The sequence below is a fragment of the Azolla caroliniana genome, unplaced genomic scaffold, assembly GCF_043228905.1.
Source record: "Azolla caroliniana isolate FFs.n. ecotype wild unplaced genomic scaffold, voAzoCaro1.0.p SCAF_12, whole genome shotgun sequence".
NCBI classification, from domain to species: domain Eukaryota; kingdom Viridiplantae; phylum Streptophyta; class Polypodiopsida; order Salviniales; family Salviniaceae; genus Azolla; species Azolla caroliniana.
The window spans coordinates 2,068,029-2,085,359 of NW_028230447.1; the positions used below are offsets into that span (position 1 = coordinate 2,068,029).

The window sequence follows — 17,331 nt, forward strand, 5'->3', positions numbered from 1 at the left end:
CATCAACTAATATCACGTCTCCAACCATATTATAATGCGATCCTTTCGGGGGAAAGTAACAAATGGCGATAAATATTGCATAACCTTTGCTATTGAGGACTTTCAACCACATAAAACGGGTGTATGGGTCCGTCCTTAGTATTTTTATCCTATTATGTAGCTATCTCTGAAACAATATTGCAACACCTCCAGATCCTCTGGTAGTGTGTTGACGTGAGGTTTGTCTAAACACAGACTCCCAACAAAAACCTTCGACTTGTGAGAGTTCTCTATTTGGGCTTTGGTGTGTTTCCACTAAGAAAAGTATATTCGATACATTTAAAACTTCCTCTAGGCGGCCATGGTGTGTGTGTCCAAAGTGCACCTTTACAATTCCATAAAGTCAGATCCTAATTTTATTTTTTGTCACATGGGCCACACGTTCGTGAATTGGAAACAAAACAAAAAAATGCACCCAAAAAACATGAGGTGTTTTGTTGTGTGTATTTCTAGCAATGGGCCCGGTTTCGGCTCAAACCAAACTGAACCGTTAAGCCATGGTTTAACAGTTTATTGGTTCGGGGAAAAAATAAAGGTTTTGTTTGGTTTGGATTTTTGATAAACGGTTTCGTTCTAAAACTTGGGTTTTTAGGTTTAGTTTAAAGGTTTATGGTTAACTTTTTTTTTACCTTAATAGTTTATTAACTTAATGGTTTTTTATTGATTTAATAAATTTAATTTAAATGTTTATTTTATTTAATGTATTTTTATTTATTTAAATGTTTAATTAGTTTGACTTAAATAGTTAGGTATTTAAATTTTTTATATTAAATGGTTAGGTTTGGTTTCAACTTTTCCTTAAAGAGTTTGGTTTACTTTTTCTTAAATGGTTTGGTTTAAATACTCGAGAGTTCATAAACGCTTTGGTTTGGTTTTTGTTTTCTATAGACGGTTCGATTCGGTTTCTTTTCCATTGAACCGAACCGAACTGTGCCCATTGCTATGTATTTCTTCATGTTTAATTGAACCGAACCGAACCGTGGCCATCGCTATGTATTTCTTCCTCCGGAAGGAAGGCCAGATTTGTAATTAAGAGAAACTAGGACCATATTTTTGTACTCTTCTTTCTTTCTTTCTTTCTTTCTGTCTGCTCTGAGAGAGAAACACAGAGACAGAGACCGAGACAGAAACAGAGACAGAGAGAGATCTTGACATCCCTTCAGATCATCACGCAGGAGAATGGAAATGGAGAAAGCTTCCATGTCTTCTGCAGATCATCTCGCTCGCTCTCGGCACCCCTCTGTCCCCCCCTTCCCTCCTCCTTCCTTCCTTCCTCTTCTTCTCCCCCCTCCATTTCTTTGCCGTTGATCTGTTCCCCCATATCCTCTTCTTCGTCTTCATCTCCTTCCCTAACCCCATCTCTGCGTATCTCAAGGTCCGGAAGTTTCTCTTCCTTGCACCCATCTCTATAGGCTAATCTGAAGAACCGGGACGCGTTTTCCTAAGACACTGGGAGAAGGTTTCATCGAAGGTCTGGAAGCTTTTCCGGTCAAAGATTTGGTGCCTCTTTTGTCTCTTTTGGAATCAGATTTTTCTGTGAAAGGTCTTGATTTGGAGCATTTTCAGCGTATCTGTACAAAAATTTGGAGCTCTAAATTTGCCTTCTGAAATCAGTGTTTTCCTGTGGAAAGATTTGAATTGTAGCGTTTCTTCGCCTCTAGAAGACTTGTTTTCTGTGCAAACATTCGGAGAATCTTCAGATTTGTGGAATCAATATTTCTATTCCGAGGCTATTGTGTTTGTATATGAACATTTGAAGCTCTTTTCCTTCTTGTGGAATCAGTGTTTCTCTGTGAAAGCTTGGGAGATTCTGCTATTGGAAATACAAATTCCTATGCAAAGAATTGATATGGAGCAGTTTTTCTCTGTCTAGAATCAGTATTGTTTCATCCCAAGATTCACAACTTTTTCCTTTCAGAAATCTACATTCTGTCAAAGTTTTGGAGTATTTCAGTCTAGGGGACTCAGCATTTCTGGGCAAAGAATCGTATAATCTGGCTTAACATTCTCGTGGCATAGAGGAAAAATGGTCGGAGCTATAGCTGGATTACAGGAGCACCTCAAGTTAGCCCGAGAATATGCCATGGAAGGCCTCTATGACACCTCAGTTATCTTCTTTGACGGTGCCATAGCGCAGTTAAACAAGTATTTATCTGCTCTCTCTCTCTCGCTCGCTTGCTCTTCCCTTCTAAACGTGATTTCTACACACATTTGTGACATCTTTATGAAGACGTGTGATGAACTTTACATTCTTTGAAGCTCGGATATGGTGATATATCTGTTGCATTTCTTTGGATTGTAATCTATCTTTGGAAAACACAGTATGGACATGTTTTCTCTTTCTTCTTCTTCTTCTTCTTCTAAAAGTAACTATCCACATACATTGATATCTTTACATTATTGTAAGTTCATATATATAAAATATTTGCCATATTTTCCAGGAATGCAGTCTTTGTTGGAAGCACTGTTCTGGTCAGAAAATGGAAGTACATTTTCTGAGAGTGTTATTTCTGTGTCAGATTTTGTCTGTTCAGTACCTTTGCTGTCTCTGAAACTGATCTCTTGCTCTGTGTTGTACTTGCTTAATTGGACATAGCTCTGCTGCATTGAGCAATGACACTAAAACAACACATAAGTAGTGTGGAATAACATGTTTTCTACCTCTCATTGGGTGCACATGAGATCATGCTAGCATCAAGCATTTGTCTCTGTAGCAGCATTCCATCACAAAATAATCTATCTATAGGAACCAATCGAAATACATGATTTTTAATTGTTCTTTTTTTCCAAATGCCTCGGTCAATCTCCTCTGGAGCAATTATATGTGCAATTCATTATTTTTTGAAAATTTCCCCTCTATTTTCTAACTTTGTGGGAAGCCTAATATCTTCAATGTGAATCACGATTGGAACAGTTCATTAAGAGCTCTTGTTTGGAACAGGCATTTAAATACAGTGGAGGATCCTGTAGTACGTACAAAATGGCTCAAATGCAAAAAAGATCTCGCAGAGGAAATAGAAGCAGTAAAACAATTAGATGCTGAAAGGCAAGCTTTCAAAGATAGTTCCGGAGCATTCCGCCCAACATCTCCACAGATGTCCTCAAAGCCTTTCATGTTCTCACCAGTGGATGAATACCCATCAGTGTCTGGAGGCTCTGATGATGCTGATGTATGGAGAGCACCTCAACAGCAATATGGAAGTAGAAGGCCAACAAAAGCAGGTCAGATGAATGTAGGAAGGCGAGCTGTTCAAGAAGGAGATAACAACAAGGGATCTTTGTGGGCGCGCAAGGGGGCTTCAGCTGTATCTGGGCGAGGTCCAAAGAATGTGTCGAGCAGCTCCAATAAACCAGGTTCTAAATCTACAAATAATAACTCCAGCCAAGGAGGAAAAAAGGTCTCAGGCCGATCCAACACCAGGAGGGACTCATTGGTATAAATACTTCTGGGCATGGCAATCAATGTTCTTAGCTGTGTTTTATTTGGTCTTGGTATTATTATTCATTAATGGCAATTGATCATGACCTTTGACGAATCTGGAAGAAGTTCTAATAAACTGCCATTAGTAGTAAAAAAACGGCTGCAAATGTCAGATATGGAGTTCTTTCCCTGAAATGCGGCATTAAAATTAAATAATAAATCCATATAATTCATAGTAAAGGGAACATGTTGTGAGCAGCATACCCAGTAGGATGTGCATATGAGACGTTGACACAATGGCCTTTTTGTACATATTGAGGAATGCTGTACATAGGATAATAAGAATGTTGGACGGGCTTCAAACTACCAAATTATTCCCATCAAACAGCTGAGTGAATAATAATCTCAAGTCGTTAGATGGTGAAGCATTCTGCAGCTATTGTATATCTAATCATCACCGTTCTTGTTAAGTGGCACGGAGCTGTCACCTCCAATATATCTCAAAGTTTACTGAACATATAGTAGATTGTCAATTCATGCATTTTATCCCAACTTTTAAGATGATTCTATTCAAGAAAATATGGCCCTGGAATTGGTTATAGATGTTGAAATTAAAGAACTTCCTTTAAGTGAGATACTAAACATCTTATTAACTATTTCGAATGTGCGTCTTTATAGGGTGGTGCTGATGATGAAGATGGGAAGCAAAGGAAAGGACGTTATGAGGGTCCTGATCAAGAACTAGCAGCTATGTTGGAGAGGGATGTCTTGGAAACAAGCCCTGGAGTGAGGTGGGATGATATTGCTGGACTTACTGAAGCAAAACGACTCTTGGAAGAAGCTGTTGTTCTACCGCTTTGGATGCCAGAATACTTTCAGGTATTGGTAACAATACTTTTGAAACTGAATAACTGTAGTGATTTGAATGCTAAAACTTGAAGTTAGATATGATAAAATTGATATAGTAGCACAGCGTTGGACAAAAATATAATACTTGAGCTAGTGGCTACTCTCTACCGAGTCTATCCCTTGTTTGGATAACTCCAATGATGGACTGGAAATAGGCTTCACATGCAAGCATCTTTGTACACCCTTATTGCACTTCTATTTTCTATTCAATGTGCTATGCCATTCATTGTTTCAAATGAATGACATGCATATGTAGGCTCATGTAATTCGAAAATTATAGGTACATTTAATGCTATAAAGATAATAAAGATGTTTGAACATACAGTGAAGAGAAATTTTTGATGTGATGCATAGGCGTTGACTCTAAGGCTAAGCTCTAGATAATCACCTTAATAAAGATTTCTTAATAAAAGGCCGTGAGATAAGCTGTAAGGCTGAAAGCATCAATTCCTCTGATATTGATTAATACAATTGTCATAATCAGGCAAAATTTATTATGCTCATAGCTGCATAACTGGACATTAAGGTTGATTAGAATGAATGAAGTCAAATTGAGGGACTTTCACAATGGATAATGACCTTTGCGTTTCTGATTCATTTTGCAATTCATTGATTTGATATGACAATTATTGAAATGCCTCAAATGCCCAATGCCAAAGTGTTTTTTAATTTTCCTACATGGTTAATTAGATGAAATCTTGGGCATAGTATTTTTTATTCTATCAAAACTTAGGTCGAATCAGTTTCTAGTTTTAGTGAACTTCATTCCTACTTTTGTACTTCCACTTATTTTGTCATTATTATATATATATATATATATTTCTTTGAAATTGTTCCTTGGGATTTTGCGTACCTCACTTAAGCCTCTTATATTTCCATGTTCAAACTTATTGAAGTCCTAATAGATAAGATGGTTTCACATAATGTTGTCTTTGCTGCACAAAGTGCCCACAGTCATGTAAATTATGCTTGCTTTCTATGTAATGCCAACATGTAAAAGTAACAGAACCAAACGCTAGAATATTGATAGAATATTTAATTGTTAAATTGGCATGCTTGAGGAGCATCAGATCTACGATATTGGATTGATGAATGGGATTTTCTTTCCTGTTCTGCAGGGTATTCGTCGACCTTGGAAAGGGGTCCTGATGTTTGGCCCTCCTGGTACAGGAAAAACACTGCTTGCTAAAGCTGTGGCTACAGAATGTGGAACGACATTCTTCAATGTCTCGTCTGCCACCTTAGCATCAAAATGGCGTGGAGAAAGTGAACGCATGGTTCGCTGTTTGTTTGATTTAGCAAGAGCTTATGCCCCTAGTACAATATTCATTGATGAGATAGATTCATTATGTAATGCTCGTGGGTATGCAAATTGCCCTGTTTTATAATTAGCAATTTGTATGTTATTGTACATGTTTCATAGTTTATATAACATAAAACCATGCAGGGCATCTGGGGAACATGAGTCATCACGACGTGTGAAGTCTGAGTTGCTTGTGCAAGTTGATGGTGTCAATAACAGTTCAAGTGGTGGCAATGATGATGGTGAGAAGAAAATAGTTATGGTGCTAGCTGCAACAAACTTTCCATGGGATATCGATGAAGCTCTCCGGCAAGAACTCTATCACTCTTTCTCTCAGCTTTACTCATTGAGAGCATTGCATTCTTCTTTTGTTGTCTGAGATAAACTGGTGTAACAAGGGAGATTGTATGTTTGTAACTGTTTAACTTTTGACTACAGGCGGCGGCTGGAAAAGAGAATCTATATACCTCTTCCCAATGAAGAAAGTAGGCGTGAACTCATTCGTATCAATCTAAGAGGTGTCGAGGTATTAATTTCGTCCACATAGAAAAGATATGACTTTACAAAACTTTGTATATAGCAATCTTAGGGGTAAACAATGCTTTTTAATGTTGTCATACTTGAGCAAGTTTCATGAAATGCTATACAAACAAGATAAGATTCTAGAGGGAAATCAGTGTCCGAAGTGGAAGATATAGAATACAAATACGATATTCCAATATATGATTTATGTGCATCATGCTTACTTCAGTGCGAGGATCTAATTTTTCTCGTAACCAGGTTGCAACTGATGTGGCTATTGATGAGGTAGCTCGTCGAACAGAAGGGTATAGTGGTGATGATTTGACCAACATATGCAGAGATGCTTCTATGAATGGCATGAGGAGGAAAATTGCTGGGAAAACTCGTGATGAGATAAAAAATATGACAAAGGATGCAATGCAGGAGCCTGTCGCAATGTGTGACTTTGAGGAAGCACTCTCCAAAATTTCAAGGAGTGTCTCAGCAGCTGATATAGAAAGGCACGAGAAGTGGTTTGCTGAGTTTGGCTCAGCTTAGAGAATGACCATTGTTGATCCTTATCTAGCCCTTGATATATATAGAGTCAATTTGCGCAGCTTATTGAATAGCATCAGTAATGGATGCTTTTCAGGCATTCGCTCACAGTTTGATCAATGGGCATTATGCATTGCAATGTGGTGATATGTGTTTTCTGGTTGTAAACAACTACAGCAGATGCTAAGGTAGTAGCCCTCAGTGTCTTTTGCTTTCTTGTTCCACATATCAAATGGATATAAATTGGTGAAGCAATCTAACTATGCATCAGAGTGAGTAGCGATTTTTTCCGTGATGTGTCATTACTCTGCGAATTCTCAAGTGACGTTAAAATCGTCACATGCGGTGTGAATTACTTGGAGGAAAGCGAGTGTTCTCAAAAAACAAAATTTCTTATGATTAGAGGATATTAAAAAACATCATTCCAGAGTACAATTTTTTCAGAGTGCTGACAGTTGACATGCTAGAACCTGTGTTCAGAAAGAGTATCTTGAATATGAGAGTTTCGGTGTAGGGACCTTATGAGGTAAACTGTGGATTGAATGATTTATCCAATATGTTATGTCTTAAAGATCTGTCGGATTTGTGTGGTAAGGTGGTAATTTTGTCGTTTATAATTATAATTACTAGGATGGTAACACCTTGTACAATAGTGTTTCCCATTATCAGCTCAATAATAATGGTGATTTGCATACTATCATCTAAATATTGTTATAATTTGTGAAAAGTCAGTTGAATACTTACAATGTTTTTTTGGATTATGGTTACTATCTTCATGTAACTATATTTGAACAGATAAACTAATGTTACTTTTTGATGTTTATTGAACCACGGTGATCTTTTTCTGGAAAGTCCAGACAGATTTGCAGGATGATAGTATATTTGATTATTTTCCTAAATTGCAAAAGCAGAATGGTGCTATAACTTTTTTGCAAAGCAACCCGATTGTTCCAGTTGGAAATGTTGCCACATCAGAAATTGGTGATGGAATTATCCCTATCAATCAGAACTATGGTTGTTTGCAGATTGTAACAGAAAGAGTTGGCCAGTACTTGAAAAACAATAAATCAAATTGAAGCACAGGGTGTTGCGACCAATGCCATCAATCCCCCCAAAATTTATTCTATCTTGAAATTGATAGAGATTGATCAATAATTAGGGAGTAAAACCAAAATATATTAAGGCCCCCCAATGGGCCTTTTTACATTACTTTTCAAAAATTGGGTCGGTTGTCTCTAGATAGCGATGGGCTTGGTTTGGTTCGGATTCTTGGCCTTGAAACCAAACCAAACCATTTATTCATAATAAAAATCGAACCAAATTATTTGAAATTGATGAAGCCATTTAGAGTTGACCCATTTACAAAATAGGAGAAATCAAACCGCTTAATGGAAAATTTAGAACCAAACCAAGCCGGTTTATCATTAATAAAAACTAAACCAAACCACTTTTAACAGATATTGATCATCATATGTATTATAAATTTGTGTTAGAAAATCATCATAAATTTGGTCATCATGCTTATTATAAATTTCGTCATCATAAATGGAAAGGAAACTTTGCATATAATGCATATAAAGTTTAATAAGTTAAAACCAGAGTTTAAAATTTTAGGAGTACTTTTCAACCTTTAAATCGAACCAAATAAATTGAAACCGATAAGCCACTAAATTGTTAAACCATAAAATCCAAAACTGAAATAGAATAGTAACATTTGAAACCAAACCAAACTGTTTATTTATCTTTGAATCAATAAACCGTTAAGCCACGGTTTAATGGTTTGGTTGGTTTGAACCGAAATCGGGCCCATTGCTATCTCTAAAACGCATTGTTAATTATGATGTCACAGTTGAGTTGAGAGAGTAGACATATAGTTTGAGAAAAGTTAAAAGATGCAAAATGCTTGGGATATTCTAATAAATGTACACATGAAATTGTTTATGGTAGTATAACATTATTCTATATAATAAATTAGAGGTAGATGGATTATTAACATCCTCAGAAGTAGATTATGATCAATTGGACTATGAGCGAAACAATTTCATGTAGCATGTGTAGGGACTATTGATTTTCAAGAAATTTAGTTATGGAACGTTATGGTTTAGAGTGCACGTTGTGATTCTGTGTGTGTGTGTGTGTGAGAGAGAGATAGATAGATTATATTATCGTCTTCGAAGGTCAAATATGACCTATGAGACCAAAAATATTACATTTCACGTGATACGTGTGAAAGTGAGTAGTGACTCTTGATGTTCAAGAACTTTACCAATGAGCTCGAGTAGAAGGATAGAGAGCATGAACTCGAGTTCGATTGTTGAAGGGGGAGCACTATAATGGAGTGCGATACGTAAGACTCACGCGCATGTTCAGGGCAAAGGGAGGGGGCTCTCCACTCGTTGAATGGCTTAGATTTGTAGACCAATTGGTTCAAGGGGGTCACATCCTATACTAGCCGTGGGTATGGATAAGATTAATGGATGGTTGGATGGGTTCCGAACCTGTAAGTAGCTACGAGCGCATACAGATAGGCGGCTTTTTGGCTTGTGTTTGGCGGAGGAGGCAACGGTTGGGGCCTAGAGAAGACCCGAGAAGAAGAAGAAGAAGACTCGAGAAGACCCAAGAAGAAGAAGAAGATTTGAGAAGACCCGAGAAGAAGAAGAAGAAGAAGAAGAAGAAGAATTGAGAAGACCAAAGAAGAAGCATTTAGAAGAAGAAGAAGAAGAAGAATTGATCCATCCATCGGTTTTGAGACACAAGTATTTCTGTTGAGACCTTCAAAATAAAGAGAAACAAAAAAAAACAAAAACCCGAAAAGAAAAAGAGAGCTTCCATTTGCTTTTCTATTCTTTTTTTGCTTTTCTTTTTCTTTTTCTTTTTGTCTGTGTGTCTGTTTCTGCTGCATCCATAGCCATCGCTTTCGCTAGCACAGAGATCGGGCGAACGAGCGAGACAGACAGACAGACAGACAGACAGACAGACAGACAGAGAGAGAGTGCAGATAGAGACGCCATGGCTGCTCCTCCGCTCTACACACAGTGGCCACAAACATCCGTCGCTGAAAACGACGAGGTATTCCTCCTCCTTCTCTCTCTTCATCATCATCATCATCATCATCATCTTCTTCTTCTTCTTCTGGTTTGCTTCTTCTTGGATTACATTCCATGTGGATATGCTGAAGGAATGATCGTTCCGAGATATACTCTTTTATGAGGTTTTCTATTTAGCCATAGATTCGATGATACAAGTCATGGATCTGGTATTCGCTCACTTATACACGTTTCAATCTTGTACAACAGGGGAACTGGAAAATGAATGCTAAATAGTTCATCAGATGCTAAATTGATGCAAAGAATACCGAGGATTTCTTTTTTCTCTGTGTTTCATTAAACGTTTGGAAGCTTTACTGTCACTTTCTCTCCCCTCTGAAAAAAAGTTTGTAACAGATATTTATTGATAAAAGAAATGGTGATATCTGGCGTGGAATTACTTGTGTTGTGATAGAGATTTCATTCCCAGTCATGAATTCAAGGATAAATAACGTGGATCTGGTCTCGGGGATCACTAATTTATTTGAAAACCAACAATTAGCATGACGGCAACTTTAGAAAACTGCGAAAGCATGATTCTCGATGCCTCATGATACATATGCTTTGGTGGCTAGTTGAAAGCCTAAAACTTTAACTTGACCTAGAATGTTTGTTGTAGATGCAACTTGCTAATCTGCTTCTGCTGGTTCAAAGGGTAGGAGAATGGCACCTACTCAGCTTTGGGACTCGAATAGGGTCGAGTGAAATGGGGGAGGAGTGGGCAAGAAATCCAGGAAATTGAAAAAGTTCGATAGGGAATAGACAGAGATACTAGTAGGAAGATCCAGAAAGAATCGCATTTATGGAGCAGAAACATTAACATACTCCTTTCTTTCAGTTTCAAACTCATTTAACAGCTATATCACATATTCAAAGTCATTTAACAATATACATTTGCTTAAAAGGAATCAGAAATTGAAGGCATTTTTCTGATCATTGGATTCTATGGTTGCGAAACTCTGAAGAAATATTTCCCTGTGTTGCATTTATAACATTTATCAATATGTTGATGAAACAAGAGGAGAAGTTTAAAGTCGTCAACATTATTTCAAACAAATTTCTCCTAAATAAACGGGGTATCCGCAGACGTCCATTGTGACAACAAAGCTGGGCATAACATGAGTCTTAAATATTCTTATTTATTTAAGTGAGCTTCTGTATTCCATATTTTTGAGTCAATGTCTTGTGAATTTGTTTTTAATGTATTGGCAATGCTTTCCCATAGTATGTTGGAAATCAGAATTGGTGATGTTTGTAACAAAACAGGTCTTTTTTTGCTGATCATGCGTAACTCTTCGAGAAGTCAATGTATATTACGAATGGAATACTAATGATAAGCAATGGATATTTTGATTAAGAAAATAATGCTTTAAGGGTGCAGAACTAGATTTACCATCCCCAAGTGAAGGACAATAAATGAACATAAAATACCATCGGTGTCTCATACCACCAAAGGTTACCTCATGTTATGACTTGGATGTTGAGCTAAGCGGTTGAAAGAGAAGACCTTTGCCTCACCAATAGTGTGTCAACAGCGTCTCACGATGGTGTACTGAGGGAGGCAGCTAAGTCCCCTTTTCATATAGCCCAACAACTAAGGCTCCTTGACCACCACATGTCCTAGGTCGTTATTGTTTTGTTTCAATTCCTAGGATAACTGGTTTCCTAAGTATCCTACCCTTAAACCATTAATATTAGCTTTAGATTTGGTCATTAAGGTTATGCATATAAATTGCCATTCTAATATAACCGTTTTCTTGACAAATCAAAATGTTATAACTCCCATGAAAAATTAATGTTCTTCTGACTCAATGAAGCGGAATAGAATAATGATTCCATTGGCGTCACTGTAAGCTCAACATAAAAGACCATGCCTCATTGTATATCCATTATTCCATATATATTTATCATAATAGTTTTTATAAATGATTTATTTTGAGTTTTCTTGTGTTCTCTCCTGCAACAATAGTCTGTAGCCTTATAAAACTAAAGATTTGACCATCATATTTTCTTTCTTAGGTATCTTCATCAACCTAATATGACTTTATATACATATGTATTTACAGGTGAGAACAATATTTGTGCTTGGATTTCCACCTGATGTCAAGGAAAGAGAGCTCCTAAATTTGCTCAGATGGTGGCCAGGTTATGAAGCATCACAAATGAATTTCAAGGGTGAACAACCTATGGGGTTTGCGCTCTTTAGTTCAGCTGCAATGGCAATGTCTGCGCGAGATGCACTTCAGGTATTTGAATGTCAGGTCTTTTTTGGTACACACCCAATTGTCTCTTTATTTTAAAGGGTGGCTATGATATCTAGGAAGTCCTAAGGGACACAGTCTCTGCTAGCTAAAAAATGATCTCTCTTAAAGATTTAGTTCTGCTCCAGTCCATAGAGAGTACTTGAACTTTAAAGGGTGGCTATGATATCTAGGAAACCCTAAGGGACACAATTACTGCTAGTTAAAAAATGATATCTCTTAAAGATTTAGTTCTGATGCAGTCCATAGAGAGCAATTGAACTTTTAAAGTTTGTGCTGGTTCAGGTTTTTCTAGACATTATTTCTCATAACAATTTAGTTGCTACTGACTTCTATTATAGACGTCCACCTATTTTGGGGACTTTATTGTGGACAGACATATTTATAGATGTGTTTCATGAATGCTGACCTTTATAGGAGATTAATTCATGGCCATTTTATTTTATTTTAGTTTCATCCAGTTGTGTATACGGATGTTTTAGGGCCTTAGAAATAAGCCACACTTATTTGCTTACATTCCAGCCCCTTTAATCTCTTAATTAGTATACTCTTGTTTTAAGCAAGTATTATCTTTGCTCACTCTAGAATTTCTAGCTCCCAATAAAGATTTGCCATCTCGTTTATGTTATTAGAGCTTAGACGATATGAACCTCATTTTGGGAGCTTGTTATGGATTCAATTAACTGATGGCTAGAGATGTGAAAACATTGCATGAATTCAATTAAACACCATAGCTAGCAACCTTACTGATTTGGACTGTTTTCTTGAATATGCTGCACTCACGGCAATCCTTGTCTTAAAACTGTGAAGTATTTTTGGTGCACTTTTCAAGTTCTGTAGTTTTGGAGTTCTCACTAGTTAAACAAATGACTTTGCCCCCAAGAGTTCTAAATTCTATAGTGTATTGCAAGTGGCTATAATGACTTTGTATGATGCATGGTATTCTGTTCTATCATGTTGCTTATCATTTGTGATGGAGATTAGAACAAAACCTCTAATGTCTGACATAGAAAACTGATTTGGATTTGGGCTATGGTATGATTCCATGGTCTACCTCTTAAGCTATGTTTAGTATCTATGTTACAAGACTATGAGTTAGTGACAATGTTTCGCAAATAATGTACTAAAGGCATTTTTTGCCTACTTATAATATCGAACTGATCATGTTGCTTAACATACACAATGACAGCATACATTCTGTAAGGGTAAAACTATGTTTACATTCTTTTTTTGCAGAATTTAGTTTTCGATCCTGAAACAAATTCAATGTTACGGGCAGAGATGGCAAAAAAGAATCTATATGTGAAGCATGGTATGATCTTTCTTCTGGTGTGTAGAAACAGTTTACCTAGGGGACATGGTCTGATTATTATGTTGTCATAATGTTATTCTGCATATGATGATTCACTTAGAAATAGAGCAGGGTTGCATGTAAAAAAAGTTCAAGTCTGAAGAGGTGAAAGTAGGTGTCTCTCTAAGAATTGGCTTGAGTAAGACTTTTGTTCCAGTTAGTGTTTCCATAGGACCCCCTTATGCTACTTTCTACTGATTATTTGTACATATTTTTAGTTGATACTCGGGGAATATCTCTGTGATAGAGCCCATGGAAGCACTGGCAGGAATTGACCATCCATTTTACATAGCATGATATTATTGTTTTAATAGAATCAAAGATTCAGATATAGATAGTCTCTTCACACACAACTGTAGTAAATTAGATTATTTGATAAGTAATGAAAGGCAATCGAAAGCATGGCTACTGCCTTACCTATGCTTCATCAATATTCTGATGGATGTCCTTGCCATATCAAGTTTCAAGTGATTGTTCTCTTGACAGACTAATAGGGTAGCAATCTTGTTTTTCCGACTAATTACGGTATCAAACACAAAACAATGAAGGATTGTGATAGTTATGCATTAAATCAGTGGGGCATGAAATGTGCACCGTTAAATTTTTTATACTTTCAAGTCACATGTCAAGCACAAGCTTTCTACAGTGAAATTTGGTTGTGCTATTTCAGGTGACACATGTCTGTACCTTTTTCATAAATATTTCTTCATTTGAACGGACTGTTTGGTGAAGGTTGACTTGAAATGTGTCTTTACCATAGTCCGTCAAACATTCATATTAATTTCAAGTCTATGTTGAAGCACATGTTCTACAATTTGTAAGCATACTATATGTTTATAACTAGTGTGTTCTTTTTTATTATCTGAAGGCTTATTTCATGTGTTCTTTTATGATTGTTGCTGGTAGTCAGCTTTTAGATGTCACATGTCTGGAAACTTTGCAATGATTTTTGTGAGGTTATTGTAGAAAAATTACAAAATTAATTTTTGCAAATTCCAAGATTCAATTATTAATGGCTCTTTAATTAGACAATGGCCATGTCTTAATTAGTGAAATTAGAAACAAAATTAGCAAATTATGTCTTTGCTTTTTATTTACTAATATTATAATTAGGAACCTTGACTATGAGCAAGCATATCAAGGTAATCTTGGAAACAAACAGAGATATTTTGTTTTCAACCATGTTATAAAACAAGCCTTACTAACATAGGACGCAATCCATACTATCATTATAGAATTCTTGGTGTAAGAATCTTCTGGACATGGCCATCCACATCTCCAAAGACGCCATTGGAAACCCATGGCTAAACAATGGTGTCTCCGAGTGGTCATTCGCCTATGCAAGGTAGCTGATTTGGTAGCATCAGCCACAACAAGATCTCGCTGTCACTACGTGAATGAAAATGGCTCAGTGTGGCGGGGCTCAATGGGTTCTGATACTAGATCCCTTTGATTCATGCTTCTAACCCAAGTGTGTTTATCCAGATCATGTCAGAAAAATTGGATCACACTCTCTTATGCAGAAATGATTTGATATAGACTCAGTACTAAGCAATTGTTTAGGTGGTTCTTGCTCCAAAGTACACATGTTGAAAGCCATCGAAAGCATGTTAGAAGCAACTGATTAAAGCATACATCACTAGATTTAGCATATGTCAAGGACTAAAACGTGGTGGACGAGGAGATTTGGGAGCCTAAATAATATAACCAAGGCAGCCTATTTAGTGAGGTGATTTTATGTCTACTATAGACACTAAGGAGGACAAAGAGGATGATTGTTGTGAAATGTTGTTATCTTCCATCATTAATCAGATAATAAATATAATAATTAACATCTATTGTCTACAGCAGAAGTTAAAAGGCATTTTCTAAAATTTTGAATATCTAAAACTTTGTCTACTTTCCAAATTCTTGGATTTTGTTGGTATTTCAGTCTATTTGAATCATACAATTGATATATTTCTATGCATAAATTTACTGATTGTATTATTTATCATATCATACAGTATATGTCTTAGAACACCATAAATATCTTGTTCCCACACCACACATATTGCATCACACAATATGACAACGTTTGCCATTTTCTCTAATTATTAGCTGTTACAGGAAATGGTGTCGACTCAGCTGGGTTTGATCAAAGTAAGAGGTTCAGAACTATTGGGGATTACTCTCAGTCTTATGCACCACCTCCTCCGTATCCTGGGTCAACTCCTGGTTGGGTTCCGCAAAGGTAAGGTACAGTGCGAATATCAATGATGTATTCATCATGTCTTTGTGGCTTTCGCCCCCCCCACCTTTCTTGAAGTTTCCCAGCAGGAATGTCAGGTTCAATGCACATGTATATGTATCTGTGTGTTCATTATTAATGTTTTCTTGGCAGCTACATTCCTGCAACTGTTCCATACGATCCTTACAGTGGTTATGGAATGCAGCCAGTCCAGTCCTTTGTACAACCAATGTTGCCATCAGTATCTCCAGCTGGATATGCAGTTGTTCAGGTAGTTTGAGGAACACGTGCATGCTTTTAAGAATTAAGCACATCTTAATGCTCTTATGCATCAGAATACCAAAGATAACCCACCATGCAATACTTTGTTTGTTGGCAACCTGGGAGAATCTACAAATGAAAATGAGCTACGAGGCATATTTAGTAGGTAAATGATATTGTATTTTACTGAAGCGTGTGTTCCTTAAAATATTAAGCTTCGTTCTTGGCATTGATATGGAGATTCTACTTGTATATTTTAGCCAGCCTGGATTCAAACAAATGAAGGTTCTCCCACAGGCGAGGAATACTGTATGCTTCATTGAATTTCTTGTAAGTATTTACGCTTAGGTAATGGTATTTCTAAGGTACTAATGGTAGTTCCTGTAAAAGTTCAAGAATTTTTTTGAGGGGCCTTGCAGGATGTGAACAGTGCTATTGCAGTTCACAATAATTTACAAGGGGCTGTACTAGCAAGTTCAGATCGTGGTGGCATGCGCCTACAATATCCTTTTTTTCAACAATTTGGTTGTGCATAGACATAAGCCTTTATGTTTTGGTATTGGTGGTTTGACTTAACTTTTCTTACGTATTCAAAGAATCCCTTCGGTAAGAAAAAGGACTCCGTGAACTCGTCGGATGGTGCACCAGGCGTGTCGGATACAGATGGGGTTTCTTCTAGGCCTAATAACAGAGATGATTAAAATCATGATGGTCTAAACGAGATAGAAAGGGGCGTAATTATCTTTGCTTTCTGAATGTACTCGTTATAATATTCATGCCATTCAAGGTAGATGGTGCATTATAGGCCATGTGAAAGGTATCAGAGAAATGGGCAGTTACTAGTATCAATCATTGCACCAAGAGACCATGTGGGGAGATGCATTGGCATGCAGCAAAAGGAACATCATTAAGGAGTCATCATGATCAATCATGTTGTCATTTGCACTCCACGTAGCAATTACATTAATAGAGCAAACTGTCGCTTGCCATGATGTGCTCAACTAGTGAAACAGACTCTTATATGTCATTAGCATCTACTGCAAAGATGGCATGGTTATAAAAACATTGAAAAGCATACTGTTGCTTGTTTGGGAGTAAAAATGTGCTGCATTTGATGACGTCTTGCATAAAGAATTCTAATGTTGTCAAATCACATTGATCTGGAAGTATGGTCTGATTCTTTTAGGTGACTGCATGAATTTCTAATTCACATTTGGGTTCAGATTGACAGGCCTAAAAGTGTGTTTTAGTGTACCTTCCAGGTTCCTCAGCTATATTATTTTTGACAACTTAATGTGGATGTTCTCCTCTTCACCAGCTTCCGGCTCTTTGCCTTTTAGTACCAATTAGATGGATCACCACAGCATTTTTTAGAAATGCAGCTGATTTAGAACCAGGATGGTACACTTTTATT

At 36.9% G+C, this 17,331-nt stretch overlaps 2 protein-coding genes across 4 annotated transcripts; both read left to right on the forward strand.

The window, feature by feature from the left end:
• Positions 1-1,358: 1,358 nt before the first annotated feature.
• On the forward strand, positions 1,359-7,422 carry LOC147856789 (katanin p60 ATPase-containing subunit A1-like). Its single transcript, XM_087328398.1, has 7 exons — positions 1,359-2,184; positions 2,981-3,473; positions 4,139-4,339; positions 5,488-5,732; positions 5,817-5,976; positions 6,106-6,198; positions 6,453-7,422. Exons 1-7 carry the CDS (start codon positions 2,066-2,068, stop codon positions 6,729-6,731), a joined length of 1,590 nt encoding a protein of 529 aa, XP_087184524.1. The 5' UTR covers positions 1,359-2,065; the 3' UTR covers positions 6,732-7,422.
• A 2,233-nt stretch (positions 7,423-9,655) lies between these two features.
• On the forward strand, positions 9,656-17,228 carry LOC147856790 (uncharacterized). Of its 3 annotated transcripts, none has more exons than XM_087328674.1 (9): positions 9,656-9,797; positions 11,881-12,060; positions 13,312-13,387; positions 15,527-15,659; positions 15,810-15,927; positions 15,992-16,083; positions 16,178-16,247; positions 16,337-16,420; positions 16,505-17,228. In XM_087328674.1, the coding sequence occupies exons 1-9, from the start codon at positions 9,738-9,740 to the stop codon at positions 16,616-16,618; spliced, it is 927 nt and encodes a 308-aa protein (XP_087184800.1). In that variant the 5' UTR covers positions 9,656-9,737; the 3' UTR covers positions 16,619-17,228. The 3 variants fall into 3 exon arrangements, with proteins under 3 accessions (XP_087184800.1, XP_087184801.1, XP_087184802.1); XM_087328675.1 differs by having other exon boundaries at positions 15,536-15,659; XM_087328676.1 differs by having other exon boundaries at positions 9,698-9,797; positions 11,960-12,060.
• The last annotated feature ends 103 nt before the right edge of the window (positions 17,229-17,331 follow it).

Excerpts from the sequence above, each read along its gene's own strand:
- LOC147856789 (XM_087328398.1), top strand. The coding sequence starts at position 2,066 with ATGGTCGGAGCTATAGCTGGATTACAGGAGCACCTCAAGTTAGCCCGA. Across the intron at positions 2,185-2,980 it reads GCCATAGCGCAGTTAAACAA|GCATTTAAATACAGTGGAGG; the intron begins GTATTTATCTGC and ends TGTTTGGAACAG. Across the intron at positions 5,977-6,105 it reads CATGGGATATCGATGAAGCT|TACAGGCGGCGGCTGGAAAA; the intron begins CTCCGGCAAGAA and ends TTAACTTTTGAC.
- LOC147856790 (XM_087328674.1), top strand. The coding sequence starts at position 9,738 with ATGGCTGCTCCTCCGCTCTACACACAGTGGCCACAAACATCCGTCGCT. Across the intron at positions 13,388-15,526 it reads GAATCTATATGTGAAGCATG|CTGTTACAGGAAATGGTGTC; the intron begins GTATGATCTTTC and ends TCTAATTATTAG. Across the intron at positions 16,421-16,504 it reads GTGGTGGCATGCGCCTACAA|TATTCAAAGAATCCCTTCGG; the intron begins TATCCTTTTTTT and ends ACTTTTCTTACG.